The sequence below is a fragment of the Grampus griseus genome, assembly GCF_964374135.1.
Source record: "Grampus griseus genome assembly, chromosome: 6".
Lineage (NCBI taxonomy): Eukaryota > Metazoa > Chordata > Mammalia > Artiodactyla > Delphinidae > Grampus > Grampus griseus.
This window is the reverse complement of record NC_139000.1, coordinates 5,708,630-5,723,894: the sequence shown is the minus strand read 5'-3', so window position 1 is coordinate 5,723,894 and position 15,265 is coordinate 5,708,630. Positions and strand designations below refer to the sequence as shown.

At 55.6% G+C, this 15,265-nt stretch overlaps 1 protein-coding gene across 2 annotated transcripts in view; it reads left to right on the top strand.

The window, feature by feature from the left end:
• ASS1 (argininosuccinate synthase 1) overlaps positions 1 to 14,715 on the top strand; it is a 50,816-nt gene extending 36,101 nt beyond the window's left edge. For both annotated transcript variants that reach the window (XM_082655910.1, XM_082655911.1), the window contains 4 exons: positions 3,814 to 3,945; positions 9,156 to 9,312; positions 13,167 to 13,232; positions 14,428 to 14,715. In XM_082655910.1, the coding sequence (XP_082512036.1) occupies positions 3,814 to 3,945; positions 9,156 to 9,312; positions 13,167 to 13,232; positions 14,428 to 14,473 (401 nt within the window). In that variant the 3' untranslated portion in view covers positions 14,474 to 14,715. The remainder of the gene's footprint in view (positions 1 to 3,813; positions 3,946 to 9,155; positions 9,313 to 13,166; positions 13,233 to 14,427) is intronic.
• Positions 14,716 to 15,265: the final 550 nt, after the last annotated feature.

The window sequence follows — 15,265 nt, the reverse complement described above, 5'->3', positions numbered from 1 at the left end:
CACACACACACACACACACACACACACCCCACAGCAGCAACCTGAAAAAACAGGCTTTTTGATCAGTCACAATTAACTTTAACACCTTCTAAGAAAAGGAACAGGAATATTAACTGTGCTGGTGTGTTTCATGGCTGCGGCATTTCTTCTTGCCTATGATTCTTCCTGCGGCAGCCTTGGAGGGTTGACAGCTGTGAGGGTGGTTCTAAGGGCTCAAGAATGGGTGACTCTGCCTGCCAGGCACTCTCTGCTCTTTTTCTGGGGAGCCTCTAAGGTGGGGCAGTAGCGGGGGCCCTAGGGCAAGCATAGGTCTTCCTCCGTGGAAGTATGGATGTCCTCTCGCCCTGCAAACCACCGGTGCTCTTCCCTCTCTGGACTGCGGGGAAGTGGTGCTAGCGAGCTGGCTGCAGTGTTCCAGAGACAAAACCACCAGTACGCACTGGGGGACAGTGTCTGGGGGCCCACCTTCAGGCAGGTCTCGGTGGAAGTTAGAAGGAAAAGCAGCAGACACTTGCAACCTTCTCCTTTTCCGGACAGGTGGCCGGGGCCTCAGAGGAGAGTGAGGTGGGCCAAGGTCACATAGCAGAGCTGAGCTGAGCACTCTCCGTAAAAGTATAAGTTGCGAGGGGCTTCTGGTCTACAGCTCCGGCCCTACAAATACTCCTTGCACCCTGCCCACAGCTGGCCAGATGAAGACAGCAGAGCAGGAGGCAGCTAGGTTCTCCAGGAGCTGAAAATGAGGAGGGCCCCTGCTACTGGCCTGCCGTTGTATGTACCAGCGTAAGGAAGGTTTTGAAAGTTTCTGAGTTTTTACAAAATGTGGCAAAATAATGAGGGGGAAGCAGAAGGCCCATTTCTAGTCCGATCTGTATTGAGTCCTTAGTATATACTAGGATGAGAAGACAAATAGGGCTTTGTTCTTGTCTTGCTTCTGGTGGCTCTTGGTGACAGAGTTTATGGGGTAATTGAAAACTCGCTCCTTTCGCATTGAGGTCATTTCTGCCATTTGTGGGGAGGCAGATATTTTCAAAAGTTCTGCACGTCTCTGTCTGTGGAAACACACTGTTGAAGCATCAGGCCTTTCTCAGTGGCCTGGGGCCATTGGGGGCCACTTGTTGGTGGCACCATACTGTCCCCACAAGGAGCAGCCCCAAATCCTGTGCTGAATTCTTGTCTGCTTTTCATAGTTTCTTTTGTGTCCCCGCACCCCCCCCCCCCCATGCTGTCATTTTCTCGGCCACCCATCTGACTCCAACCCCATCAACCTTTCTAAGCCCTTTCTGGGTTGTGTCTCTGAGCCGTTTTGCAGACGTGGATGACGGAGCCTGTCTGAACCATGTTTATAAGGGTAACGACGAGGCCTAGTGCGGGCCTGAGGAACTCCCCAGAGAATCGAGGGCTTGGGCCTGGTGCATAAGCTTGGGGATGTGGGTGTTTTCCTACCGGGGGGGCATTTACTCCCACAACTGATTCAGGACAGCAGAGGTGGCCCAAGAGCTGCGGCCACACAAGTGAAACAGGACAGGCACATGGTAATCACATCAGTTCCTGGTCTCTTTGATGTGTATGTCCCCCGAGACCAGGATATCAGGGGTTTGCAGATGAGAGACTCACCCCCCGCCCCTGCCAAGAGGCTCTTTTCCACTAGGGAACACCTCGGAGCCTTGGGAACAGCCCAGGGTCTTCCTCGGCCACAGCGCCTCAGACCTGGGTGTCCTTTTCGTGCCTGGTGAGCGCTGGATCACTTGGCAAAGGCCCTAAGAGGCAACCTGGAGCAGAGATGGAAAACCTAGATGCAGGTTCCACTCCCCCTGGGCAAGTCACGTCCCTCCCCCGGGCCTCTGTCTTCCCATCTGTGCAATTGGTATGTTGGGCCAGATTAGCATTTTAAGGACTGCTTGGTGGAGCCCAGGGTTTGCAGCGGGGCCTCTGCTCCCCACAGTGGGTCATTGTTTTCGATTGTACATGCCGAGCTTCCACCTAAGACTGTTCGAATACAGCATTTGCAGCTAAGTTAGGAGAACGCAGGTGATCCTCAAGGGCCCTGACATTCCTGTGGTTCCCAGACTTAAAGATTAAAGACTAGAGAAGCTCTCTAGGGCGAAAGTTTCTGGCTACTCACATCAGACACAGTCTTGCCCATGTCCCCTTTGGACTTCAGAGTGGAAACAATCTCCTTTCTGGTTTTGGGGTTTTTTTAAAGCATTTTTCTAAATTGTAAAATATAGAAAACAGAAAGCTTACCATTTTAACTGTTTCGAGTGTACAGTTCAGTGGCCTTAAGCACAACATTCACGTTGCTGTGTAACCATCACCGTCCCCCATCTCCAGAGCTTCTTCATCTTCCCAAAGCGAAGCCCCGTTAAACACTAGCTCCCCATTTCCCCTCCTCAGCCCCTGGCACCCAGCATCCTACTTAGTTCCTACGAATCGGACTCTTCTAGGAGCCTCACGTAAGTGGGACCACACGGTATTTGTCTTTTGGTGACTGGTTTATTTCGCTGAGTGTCCTGTCCTCAGGGTTCACCCGTGGTGTAGCGTGTGTCTGAACGTCCTTCCTTTTTAAGGCTGAACGTTTCATTGTATGTAGTTATCTCACTTTGTTTCTCCACTCATCTGTTGATGGGCATTTTGGTTGCTTCCACCTTTTGGCCCTTGTGAATAATGCTGCCATGAACCTGGGTGTACAAATCCTTTCTGTGGAAAGACGATGGCGGTAAATTTTGAGGATAACTGAAAACTTGCCCCTTTAACGCTGTTAGTGTTATGTGGTGGGAAGAAAGGGACTTGCGGGGGTGGCATTTGTGGGGATGGGGCGGTTATTAGCCCTCCATCAGGACAGGAGACACGGGGCAGGTTTATCCAAGGTGCTCACCTGAACTTGATTCACGAGGCTGCACTGCTGGGAAGAGGGAGCCTGGCCATGTGCCCGGGGGCCATCCTGCCTCTTGGAACCTTAGTGCCCCCAAATCTGGGGTGGTGCTACTTACAAGACCTTCCTCTCAGGGCTACACCCAGCCAGGGCCAGGCGCCCCTTGTCACTTGGAGACCATGCAGTTCAAGCAGATTTTTTAGCAAATGGAGGATATGGGCCTGAGATCGTGGGGAGGGGACCTAGCAAGACCGTCTTCCCATGACCTTCTGGGTTTGGCCCCCATCACCTGCTGGTCCACAGGGCAGCAGACAGCGCTGCTCAGGGACACGGGGGCCTAGATTCGGTTCCCAGCTCCACTTCAGCCAAGTCCCTTCTCCTCCAGGGCTCAGTTTTCCCGACTGTACAGTGGGGTCAGCACAGGTGACCAAGGCAGTCAGGATTTCTCTGCAGAGACACAGCTGCAGGGGAGCCGCCGGCTGAAGGTGGCATGTGTGTGCACACGTCCACGCGCGTGCATGCGTGTGCACAGCCGTCCCCTCCCCTGGCTCCCTGGTGGAAGGCAGGAAGGGACATCCGGGACCCTGGGCTCCACCAGACTCGGTTTAATTACAGGTTTTCAGCTGCGGGCCGGTGGGCACGAGTTGGGAAGGAGGGGGTAGCAGCTCTGAAACCCTGTTATTTTCCAACGTCTGAGGGCCTCTTCAAAGGGGGGCATCTAGACATTTTCTCCACAAGCTGCAGAGTGGACTGTCGTGGCCCCAGCATGAATATAATGACGGATGCATTTTGCGGCAAGCTGGGAGTGAATGGGTCCGACTGGCTTGTCTCCTGTCAGACGAGTCATTATTATTTTTTTCTTTTTGTCATTTGCTGACACTTTGGGTTTCACGCGTTTCTCTCTTTTTTCTTCTTCTCCCCCTGCCTGGAAAAATGGCTAGGTATCTACGAGACCCCAGCGGGGACGATCCTTTACCACGCTCATTTAGACATCGAGGCCTTCACCATGGATCGGGAAGTGCGAAAAATCAAACAAGGCCTGGGCTTGAAATTCGCCGAGCTGGTGTACACGGGTGCGTTGACCCTGCAGCTGCTCCCCTCCCCTCCCTCACCCAGGGGCACCCTCCTCCAGTCCCGCCTTGCCCACTGCCACTTGCTGGAGAGCCCCCGGAAGATGCGGGGTGAAGGGGGGTGGAGAGAGGGCAGGGGACGAGGAAGCGAGGAGGGGACGTCAGGACCTGCCTTGTTCACAAGGTGTAGAGGGAAATGCACCAGTTCCCCGGGCTGTCCCGCTGCCTCCGCCGCCTGCGACCCGCATGACGGCCGCAGGGCCAGGGAAGCATCTTGTGTCATGCCTATGGCTGCCAAGTGTTATCCAGCACGTGCCGGGTACCTGGCACTGTGTGGGAACACAAGTCATCCTAGGGGGCTTCCCAAGTTTCCTAAGAGAGCTGCGGCCAGAAACTGAGTCTCCACGCAAAAGGAGCTTATATAAAGTTACACAACTGGATGTAGCCTAGCTGGGTTGGAGCCCAGGTCAGCCTGTTTCCAGGCAGAACCCGGAGCCGCTACAAGAACCGCCGCAAGCAAGGGAAAGCCTACCTGGACCGAGAGCGGGGCCCCGGGCCCGGGCATTGCCTGGGCCAGATCCCTACTGGGAAGCCACCGGGACGGCCAAATGCCCAGCCCATGTGTGGAGTGTGGGCTGGGCTCCAGACTGAGTTTCCATGCCTTACCTGCTGCCACAGAGTAGAAATCCAGTCCTCCCGCCTCCAGATCCATCCCCCGCGTTATACCAGGGGTGACCAAATGCAGCCCGTTGCCTGTTTTTGTTCAGCCCATGAGCTAAGACTGGTTTTTACATTCTTCAATGGTTGGGGAAATTTTTTTTAAAATACTACTGTTTCATGGCACATGAAAATTACAGGAAATTCAGGTTTCAGTGTCCACAAGTCGTTTTGGGCACCACCTTGCTCATTCGTGTCCGTGTTGCCTGTGGCTACTTCAGAGCTACACTGGCAGAGCAGAGTAGTTGCTAGGGGCCACGTGGCCTGCAGAGCCTAAAATATTTACTATCCGGCCCTTTCCAGAAAGGGCTGACTCTATTCTATGACATTAACATCTCCCTAATTTGAGAAATCACATCGAACAGCCCCTCTGAGCTGTTGGGGGGGACAGGCTGCCGTCTATGGGGACCTGGATGTCAGAGGGACCCCAGGAAAGTTAATAGTAACAGTAACTGCCTGGTAGAAGCCTCCACCGCCCTCACCTCTTCCCCTCGTCCCCCACTCGGAGGTTTTGTTTCCTCTGAAACCTCCTAATCGCTGGAACTCATCTCGGGATTTCAAGGGGACATGGTGGTTATTGGCTGGCATTATTTTTCCCTCCCATTGTTCCCAGGAGCTTTGAAGCCCAATCCCCCCCTTCCCAGGTACAGACAGGTGTTTAAATAACATTGTCTCCTGTGGGCTCTCTTGCTCAGCGGGGTTTCCACACTGAAAGGTGGATTTTGGTTACAAAGTGGCGAGAGTCGTTTCGACGCGGCAGGCTGTGATGGGGGGACAGCACCTGGCCGGGGCTGCTTCTGCTCAGGGGGCATCCGTGGAGGCCAAGAGGGGGCCAGGCCGCCAGCCCCCCTCTCCACACTAGATCAGCTGCCACCTCTCTTTTTTTTTTTTTTTAATTAATTAATTTATTTATTTTTAGCTGTGTTGGGTCTTCGTTTCTGTGCGAGGGCTTTCTCTAGTTGCGGCGAGCGGGGGCCACTCTTCATTGCGGTGCGCGGGCCTCTCACTATCGTGGCCTCTCTTGTTGGGAGCACAGGCTCCAGACGCGCAGGCTCAGTAGTTGTGGCTCACGGGCTCTAGAGCGCAGGCTCAGTAGTTGTGGCTCTCGGGCTCTAGAGTGCAGGCTCAGTAGTTGTGGCGCACGGGCCCAGTTGCTCCGCGGCATGTGGGATCTTCCCAGACCGGGGCTCGAACCCGTGTCCCCTGCATTGGCAGGCAGATTCTCAACCACTGCGCCACCAGGGAAGCCTGGCTGCTACCTCTCTTGCTGCCCAGCCCTGAGCTGGGCACTGACGGGTATTATCTAATCTTAGCTGCACAGAGGTGAAATGAAGACGCTTGCCCAAGGCTTCACAGCTGCTGAGAAGTGGCTTGGAGCCCAGGACAGGCCAGCTTCAGAGGCCGAGTTCTCGGCCACTCCCGCAGATCCGAGGTGGGTAGGAAGCTGGGCTGGGGCCATGAGCAAGGGGCGATCAAGGGGCGCAGTGGTGTGCACAGGGCAGCCCTGGGTGTCAGGAGCACAGCTTGGCCCTTGGTGTGGGGCCAGGCTGCCTGGGTTGAGTCCTTGCTCTCACCCACCGAGCCCTCTAATTCCCCAAGTGTTACAGTGATTAGGTTTAAAAGGAAATAAAATCTCAGAGTGGAGGCTCCTCCCAGGTAGTTGTTAGTAACATTAACTTCGCCCAGGTGCCTCTGCCGACCAGGCTCCCACAGATGTCAGGGTCGGCCTCTGGCAGCAGCCCGTCCCCACCCCCCAAGAGCTCAGAGGGTCGGTCTGTTTGATGGGATTTCTCGCATTTGGGGTGCATAAAGGCTAGAGAGCAGGGATTAGCTTGAGCAATTTACTTGACCTCCCTGTGCCTTGGTTTCCACATCTGAAGAATGGGGATAATTCTGCCTGTCTTATAGTGAGGCCTCAATGCATGGATATTTGCAAAGCCTCCAGGACACTGCCTGGCATGGTCTCTGAGCATGGACGCAGGAGAATGGGGCCTTGCCTCTGGCTGGCTTTATGATGTTGAGTAGGTCTGTCTCCTCCCAGAGCCTCAGTTTCCCCTCCTGTAAAATAAAGGGCACAGGTCCAGGTCCCTTCTCCATTCTGTCTAGCTCCCCAGTTATAGAGCCACCACTCTGCTATGGCACTCAGCTTCCTCGGAGCCCCTGTGGACTCGGGGCCCAGGGAGACGGAGGCCCGGGGAAGCCCTTCTGCCTCGGTCCCACTCCTAGCTGCCCTGACTACTGTGAGTACTGTCTCCCCCTCCTCTCACCCCATCCCCAAATTTCCTGATCTGCCTTTATGAGGTTTATACAGACCCCCTCCCTCCAGGAGCACACTGGCCTCACCCCACAGGGTCATTCTGGCATGACCCCAGCTTCAAGACCCATCTCATTTAGGGGGTATAGCTCACCTCTTCCCTCACCTCAGTTTCTTCAGCAGTAAAATGGGTATAATGCACAGAGGGTTGTTGTCCTGCTTGGTACAGAATTTGTCCCAGCTCCAGGCCCCACCCACTGTGCATCCCCCAGCCTGGGACACGCAGGCTCTCCCCAGTGCGGCACTCAGGACTCACTGCCCTCCACCCCAGATTGGGTCTGCTGGGAAGAGATATCTGAGCACAAGGCCCCCGTGGCGGGAGGGAGAGATCCTGAGATAAAGCCCAGGCCAGGCACTCCCACAGGGGTCTCTGCCCCCATATCTCTGGCTCCATCTCCCACCTCTCTTCCCGCCTGGGAACCTAATGGTCTAATTATCCCGACTTAGAAAGATGGTCGAGCCACTGGGGCATGGTTGGGGGGGCCATCAGTGTACCCTCCCACGGGGCTCTGGGCTAGAGTCAGGAGCACTCTGGATCTCGCTGTGTGGCTTTGGAAAGGTTCTTTCCCTCTCTGGGTGTCTGTCTCCCTGTATACGGTGAGGGCCGGCAGAGGCCATGTTCAAATCTTGAAAGCAAAAACTCTCACTGAATCCACACAACCGCCCCAGAGAATGGTTAGTATTACTTCCTTGTGCAAATGAGGAAACTGAGGCACAAAGAGATCACGTGGCTTGTCAAGGTGGAACCAGAGGTGAACTCAAAAGGCAGGACATCGGAGAGTGAGGACGCAACCCCTTCTCTCCCTGCCCGCCCCTCCCCCACGTCTGGAAGCCACCGGACCCGTCGTGGAGAAGGCCTGCTCCCCTTTCCCACGGAGGGCCTCAGCAGGTGCCCCTGGAGGCCAGGGCTTCCAACAATAGCCGCAGAGCCGGGGCTGACCCAGCCCTTTATCAGGGCAGGAGATCGCGCACCATCTGGCCCCACAGCTGCCCAGGTGGGCTCACCTTCCCGGCTCCGTTTCAGAGAAACCCTACCCCTCTCGCTGTCCCTCCCCCAACCCTGGCCACGGCCCCCCTGCCCTCGGCAGAAACTGAGAGGAGCCACTGTCCAGACCCTGGGCAGACGGGGGACTGAGCACGCGGCCCTCTGTGGCCTGAGGGATCTGGGGGACAGATATGGGTAACGGGGGATGGGGGCAGCGCATGTCTCAGGCAGCTCGGGGGTGTCGCAGATGTAGACAGGGAAGCTCCAAAAGGATCACATGAAGCACAGTTGTTAGAACTGGGGCCGACTGAGGTCAGGTCCAGGCCCCCCACTACAGCCTGTGTGATCGTGGCAGAGTCTCTCAAATTCCCTGAGCCTAACTTCCTCACGCAGAAAAGAAAGAGGCTAAGAGAGGTTTTTCTCCTGCGACTGGGAGGGTCCAAAGAGCCGGCCCACTAAGGAACTTAGCATGGCGCCTGTGCTTCATCTGTAGGAATCTTTGCGTGTGAAAATATTAGCGGTATTTTAAAGACCGGTCACTTATTTCCAAGGGGTCTGCCTATCCTGAGGGGTGGGGCTCTTCCCAGCAGCGTTCACAGCAGCCCCTGAGCCCAGGGCCTCCATGTACAATACGCCTGCTAGTCCTGGGAGCTTAGGCAGTGTCATCCCCACTCAGCAGATGGGGAAACAGAGGCACAGAGAGGTGAAGGCCCCACACACCTGGTCTTTCTGACCCCAAACCCACCACTCAGCTGGGCACCCCCATCGCTCGGCCCCGGTAACATATGTCTGAGTCTTGCTTGAGGTCTCCTGCCCAACTGTCTGCTGCCCTGATAAAACAGCCCCCTGTGGGCAAAGGACGGGGCCCCTTCACCACTGAATGTCTGTGGTGTGAAGCAGCAGGTTAGATCCCCTGCCCCTGACCCTTAGGGGGTGACTGCATTGCAGGGCGTAGAGGTGCCTCCTTACCCCCAGGAGCCCTACAAGGTCACAGGACAGGGGCAGGCGGGCTTGGTCCTCACTGTTGTCATTTACAAGTGCATGTCATGCCAGAACTCCACAGTGAACAAGGCAGATGCGGAACTGCCCTCCCAGGCTCACGTCTGCCATGACCTGGACCCCAGTCCTCCCCACGTCCTGGCCCGAGGCAGGCACACGGTGGGCCTCCCCGGCACACTCGCTTCTTCCTCCCTGCAGGTTTCTGGCACAGCCCCGAGTGTGAATTTGTCCGCCACTGCATCGCCAAGTCCCAGGAGCACGTGGAAGGGAAAGTGCGGGTATCCGTCTTCAAGGGCCAGGTGTACATCCTCAGCCGGGAGTCCCCACTGTCCCTCTACAACGAGGAGCTGGTGAGGTAGGCGCCCCACCCCTGCCCCCAGCTGGGCACAGACCCTCATGTCCAGTATCTCCTCCTACTGGCTTTCTCAGCAAAGATATGCCCAGGCACGTGTAGGGTATGGGGGAGACAGTCCTGAAGATTATCCACACCACCTCTGCCCTCATGGAATGTACAGGCTAGATGGGGAGAAAGGCCCCAGTCAAAGGATCACCCGAGTGCAGGATTAGGGAAGGAGGTGCTGGGCTGTGGGGAGATACAGGATATTTGGGCTGGGTATAATAACGGGGGTGTGGGGAAGTTTCCCCATGGAAGTCGTTTCTGAGCTGGTCTCCAAAAGAAAGGAGTGAACCAGGTGGAGAGGGGGCAGGAGAGTTTCCAGAGAGACTGTCCTGTGCAGAGGTTCAGAGCCTTGGAAGAACCCAGAACATCCCAGGCACTACAAGAACCTGGCAAGGGTGGACACAAGGGCTCCCCGTGGGGCGTGCTGGTGGCTTGGGCCAGGCTGCTGGTCCTGGGAATAGACAGCAACAGATGGAGTTGGCAAATATTTAGGAGGTGGGATTGAAAGGGCTTGGATGGGGAGGGAGATGGAAAGGTTCAGAACCACCCTGGGTTTTCTGGCATGAGCCGCTGGGTACACTTTGGTGGCGATGACTGAGTTGAGGGAATGGGGGGTGGAAATCATGCGTTTGGATTTGGACAACTGCAGGATGAGTTTTCTTGGAGATAGGCCAGGAGAACTACAGTCGGCCACTGGACACACAGGGCTAGAGTTGAGGAGAAACGCGGTCTGAGGACACTGGATGATGGGGCCAAGAGGAGACAGCCCAGGGGAGCGGCAGAGCCAGGAGGGAACCTTGAGGAGCTGCCTCCCGACGGGCCAGGCTGAGAGCGCTGAAAGGACGTGGGAGAGGCTGGGGAGCCCTGGCGGGCTGGGTCCAAGGTAGCAGTTGCCTATTAGCTGCACCTGTGTTTGCATCCTGAATGACAGACTGGCCTTGACCGAGGAGCAAGGTGTTCCCTCTGGAGTTCACCTGGCCAAACAAGAGGTGGGGACAGGCAGCCCCACCTGATACAAGTCCCAGGTCCAGCTTGACTCAGGCTGAGGCCAGCTCTCCCCTCCCGGAAGCCGGTCAGGAATTACAGTACGAGTTTTGTTTAGCGGTCAATATTATTTTTCTCTCTCCCTTCTCTTTGCCGTGTTGCGTCTCTCCCCCCTTCAATCTTCCTAAACACTTTAGAAGCCATAAATATAGCCGAATCAGTTTAGATCAGTCGGGGTAAATGTCAAATTATCTTCTCTCTTTCTCTCTCTGGCTCTTTCTTCCCTCCCCCTCCAAATCAACAGCCTCTAATAACCTGTCCAACCCTTCATTAAGCCTTACAGTCTCACTCAGGGAGATTAAATGAATAAAGTAAAAAGGGAACGGGGAAAAAAAGAGAGAAAAGCAGGAGCATTTATTCTCACTGTGTCTCCGACCATTTCCCTTTTCTTTCTGATTTCTACATCGCTGACTTGAAAGCCCTTGAGTGACAGCGTCACAGGGACCAGCGAGGAAACCGCGAGAGGTAGCAGAACTGGAAATGCCGCGGCACAGTAGGTAGAAAGTACCGTAATTATAGAGCAGGTCAGAGCCACTCGAATGAACAAAAATAAAAGCACAGAGGTTTTCTGTAGACCGTCAGGGGAGGTAAAAAAAAAAAAAAAATCATTGTAAACTTTTTCCACCGGCACCCCCTACCCCCCGAAACCACAAATTTTAAAAGAGGTTTTTCGGTTCCCGAGAAGCACCTCTGGGAGTACTTCAGCAGTCCCGTGGGACAAGTTTGTCCCTGGATGTGGGCCTCTTTTTGCAGGGGCTGCTGGGGTGGTCTGAAGGGCCTGTTTGGGGGCAAGGGGGTAGCAGAGTTTGTTTCGACTCGTGAGAGACGGTGGCGAAAGGATGGATGCACGCGGGGAGCAGGAAGGGGCTCCAAGCCCTGCTTTCTCCCTGGGCTGAGCGCAGGGGCCCTTCCAAAGGGGACGAGCGCCTCAGACAGCGGGAGCAAGGCCAGGAGTCCGAAGCCGTGTGGTGGTTCGGGATGGGGGTGTGGAGGCGCAGGGCGGGGTCATGATAAGCTTCGTTTATCACCCCAGCAAGGTCTGCAAAAGCGCTTTAGGTGGGTCCAGCCTTTCCCCTGCCTGGTGAGGGGTGCCAAGCTCAGCCCCTCGGATGTCTGACATCTTCTCCCTTTACAGGGAGCTTGCTAGTCGATTCCTGGTGGCTTCAGCCACCTGAGCCCTGTAGGGGCGGATGGAGGTGAAAAGGAGGGAGCATTGAGAGCGTGGGAGTTCCAGCTTCAAGGTCCCCTGGAGGTCAGGGCGAGGGCGTGGCAGGGGGAGGCACAGAGCCCAAGTCCTGACAAGCTGCGGGGCAGCCGGGCGTAGAGACCCCGTTTGTTGTACAAAGCCCACAGTCCACAAAGAGCCGGTCAGAGGCACAGCCTCAGGGTCTCAGAAAAACGGCAGAACCCCTCTGCCCTCCTCCCCGATCTCACCTCTCTGGAGAAGGCTCCTGAGGGGACAGGCCACCCCCTTGTCCTCGAACCTTGAGACTGCTTTGTCCTGAGGCTGGAGTTCTGCAGACGTGAAGACAAGAGGCTGATTCAGAGCAGGACGCAACAAGGGGCCTGTGAGAAACGGGAGGGACCCCCTTCCCCCAGGGGGCTCAGAGGGTGGCCTCGTGGAGTCAGATCTGAGACCACAGCGCCCTGAACTTGTCCTCAAAGAGCATATCACAGTTGTAATTATCGAAGGCAGATGGATGATTGATTGCTTATGTCTGCACTCGCCACCCCACCACCCCCTGCCCCCCACGTGGGTGTTGCTCCTGTCTGGTTCTTGTTTCCTCAGCACTTGGCACAGCGCCTGGCAGGTAGTAGGTGCTTAATAAATACCTGAGTAAATGAATGACTGAATGATGTTAGTAAAGCTGAGCGCTTACCTGGTGCCAGGTGGCAGCTACATCATTTCACGTGGAGCCAGTGATGAGGCTGAGAGCCCCATCTCACAAGTGAAAGACTGAAGCTCAAAGCGCGAGAATATTTGCCCTAAGGTCTGTGGCAGGGGTGGAGCCAGGATGCTCACCCAGGTGGCTGGACCTGACGGACTGTGGTTGGGGACGGTTCCAAAGCGCAGCTAAGTGAGAACACCCAAAAGATGAAGGCTGTCGAATCTGGAAGATGGAAACTGCAGATGGGGGGCAAAATCTGTTCCATTGAGTATAGCAGGGGTTGACTGGGCACGTTTCAAAAGCAGCTGGCATCGGGTGGGTGCCCATGTTTGAGGATGGGTTAGAGTGATGGGTGCCCATCACTCAATGGGCAAACAAGGTGAAGAAGACTTCGTGGACAGATCTTAACTGCTGGGGCCTCTCTGCAGCTTGAGGGATGCCGTCACGCATATCTGAGGCTGTTTGGTGTGTAACTCCTGGCCTCCCAGGCCTTCAGGCCACTGGACACCACCAGCTGTTCCTGGGCACTCGTCGAAGCCCTCCACAGCCCGAGGGCAGAGCTGGCTCCAGTGCATGTCCTGAGGTTACAGATGCAGTGCCCTGGTTCGTGGGAGCAGTTCACTGGGCTGGCGCTGGCTGGACCAGGACCCAACCTGCCCATGTGCGTAGCAGGGATACGGCTCCCTGCCCTGCAGCCCCGGCATGATCCCCGGCCCCGGGTAGGGCTCCCTGAATTGGAAGGAATGGAATGAAAAGCCAAAGTGCAGGGAGTGTTGGATCAACACTGAGGAAATGCCTGGGCGTCTGTGAGGCTGAGGTCCCTTGGAGGCCAAGGCCAGGGCCGGGGGATGCTGACGAGCTCCTACTCTTTTGCAGCATGAATGTGCAGGGACAGTACGAGCCAGTTGACGCCACTGGTTTCATCAACATCAACTCCCTCAGGTGAGAAGCTCTGGGCCCTGATGGGTCCTCAGACCCTCCAGGTGCGGGGAGCAGGCTCTGATGGGACCCCAATGCTCTGACCACTGCTCTGCCCTAGACAAGCGCCACCTTCCTGTCCCTCCACCCACCACATCCTCAGCGCCTGCTCTGGACCCAGCCTGCTCCCATCCTCTGCAGGGCCCCAAGGCACACTTGTGACAGCCAAGAGCAACAGAGGGTCCTGGGCACTTGAGTTCCCGGTTTCTGGGTTCGGCTCTTTGCCTCTGACACTCACTCCCACCCTCTCCAGCCACTAGGATCCCCTTTCCTGGGCAGGTTAGCAAGGGGAATGGCCGAGGGGTAGAAAGAAGCCACAGAAGGTCACCTGGCTGGCTCCTGCCTTCACGTCCACATACAGGGGCTTCAGGTCTAACTGGAACCATGGATCTCCATGGCCCAGTGGGGTGATACACGCCATCTGAAGCCACTCAGACCTGGCTTCGAATCCTGCCTCTGCAGTTGGGTCTCAGAACCCTTCTGAACTTCTGGAAATCATAGGATGTTAACCATACCTGCCTCACAGGTGCAGTGAAAGTTTGATCTGAGTCCGTGGAAATCAAGCACTCTGCCCAGACCCTGGCACCCGGGAAGGGCACAGTGCCTAGCAGCAGGGGCTCAGTGGGGCTGAGTTGTCCACCTCTGGGTTCTTAATCCCCATCTTCCTTCTCCTGGGGCTTGAGTTTCTCTCCTCTCGCTGATAACACGCCCCCAGCACGAAACCATTTTCTCTCAGAGCCAGCCTCCTGTCCCTGGAGCCGAGACTGGGAGAGACATGGATTCCAGCCCGACAGTCACCTCCATCTCCCCGCCTCCTTCACCCCTTTTGTGTTTTATGACTCTCTAAACCCTTTTAAATGGCTCCGAACACACGGGGTTTTCATAATGGCCTCTTCATTTCTCCCATTGCCAGTTTAACGCTTTGTCTTAAACAATGGCAAGCAATGTTTTCCCCCTAAGATAAATTAATTACATTATCCTGATTGGAGGGCAGGAGGGGCCAGGGCAGGAGAGGGAGAGAGGGAGAAAAAAAGACAACTCCACACACATCTTAGCAAACAGCTGCCCCTGCCACCCCACCTCTGCCTGAATTAATTGAACTGAGTGCATGTTGTTATTGTTAATTTACATTTTTCTTTGTTTTGAATCTGGTTTACAGGCTGAAGGAGTATCATCGCCTCCAGAGCAAGGTCACCGCCAAATAAACCGGCTGATAATGGGGAGCTGGGCCTCCTCGCTTTGCCCATCTCCCAAGTGCAGCCACTAATTGTTGTGATAATTTGTAGTTGTGACTTGTCCTCCAGGGCTGGCAGTGCAGTGCGGGTACCAGGCCCCGGCTTTGTTCCCTGGTCCCCTGGAGCCTGCAGAAGTGGTCAGCAAACGGACGGGGTAGGGGCCGGCTGCAGGCAGGAGCTGTAATATGACGATTAAAAAAAATGATACATTGGTCTTTTGTTTATTTCTGCAGAAAGAGGAGTAAGAGTGTGTGTGTGTGTGTGTGTGTGTGTGTGTGTGTGTGTGTGTGTGGTGAATCGTGCTTTTCTTAGACCAACCTTTGTGTTTTCTGACTAAAGCACTGCCGAAGGCCACCTTTTGCCAGAGAACCTGTTTATCTGGAAGAATCGACCCCTCTCTCCAGCAAAAAGCATGGAATCCGAAAGCACCCACCCGCGTCAGCCCCTAGCCCAGAAGCCTGGCATTTTGTTACCAGCTGTGCCCCTGTGGCACGTGCCAGGGAAACCAAGGCGAGTTTAGGTGACAAACTTGGGGGCAGTCGTGCCCGCAGCCCGCAGTGAACTCCCGGGAATGGTGGCCACGACTGACCACACCAGGCTTCCCCACCGTGGCTGGGTGGCCTTAAGCGTCCTACATCAAGGAGGAGAAAGAACCCAAGTAAGAAGAGCACAGAGGACAAAAACACAGACATAGGGCTTCCCTGGTGGCGCAGTGGTTGGGAGTCCGCCTGCCGATGCAGGGGACACGGGTTCGTGCCCCGG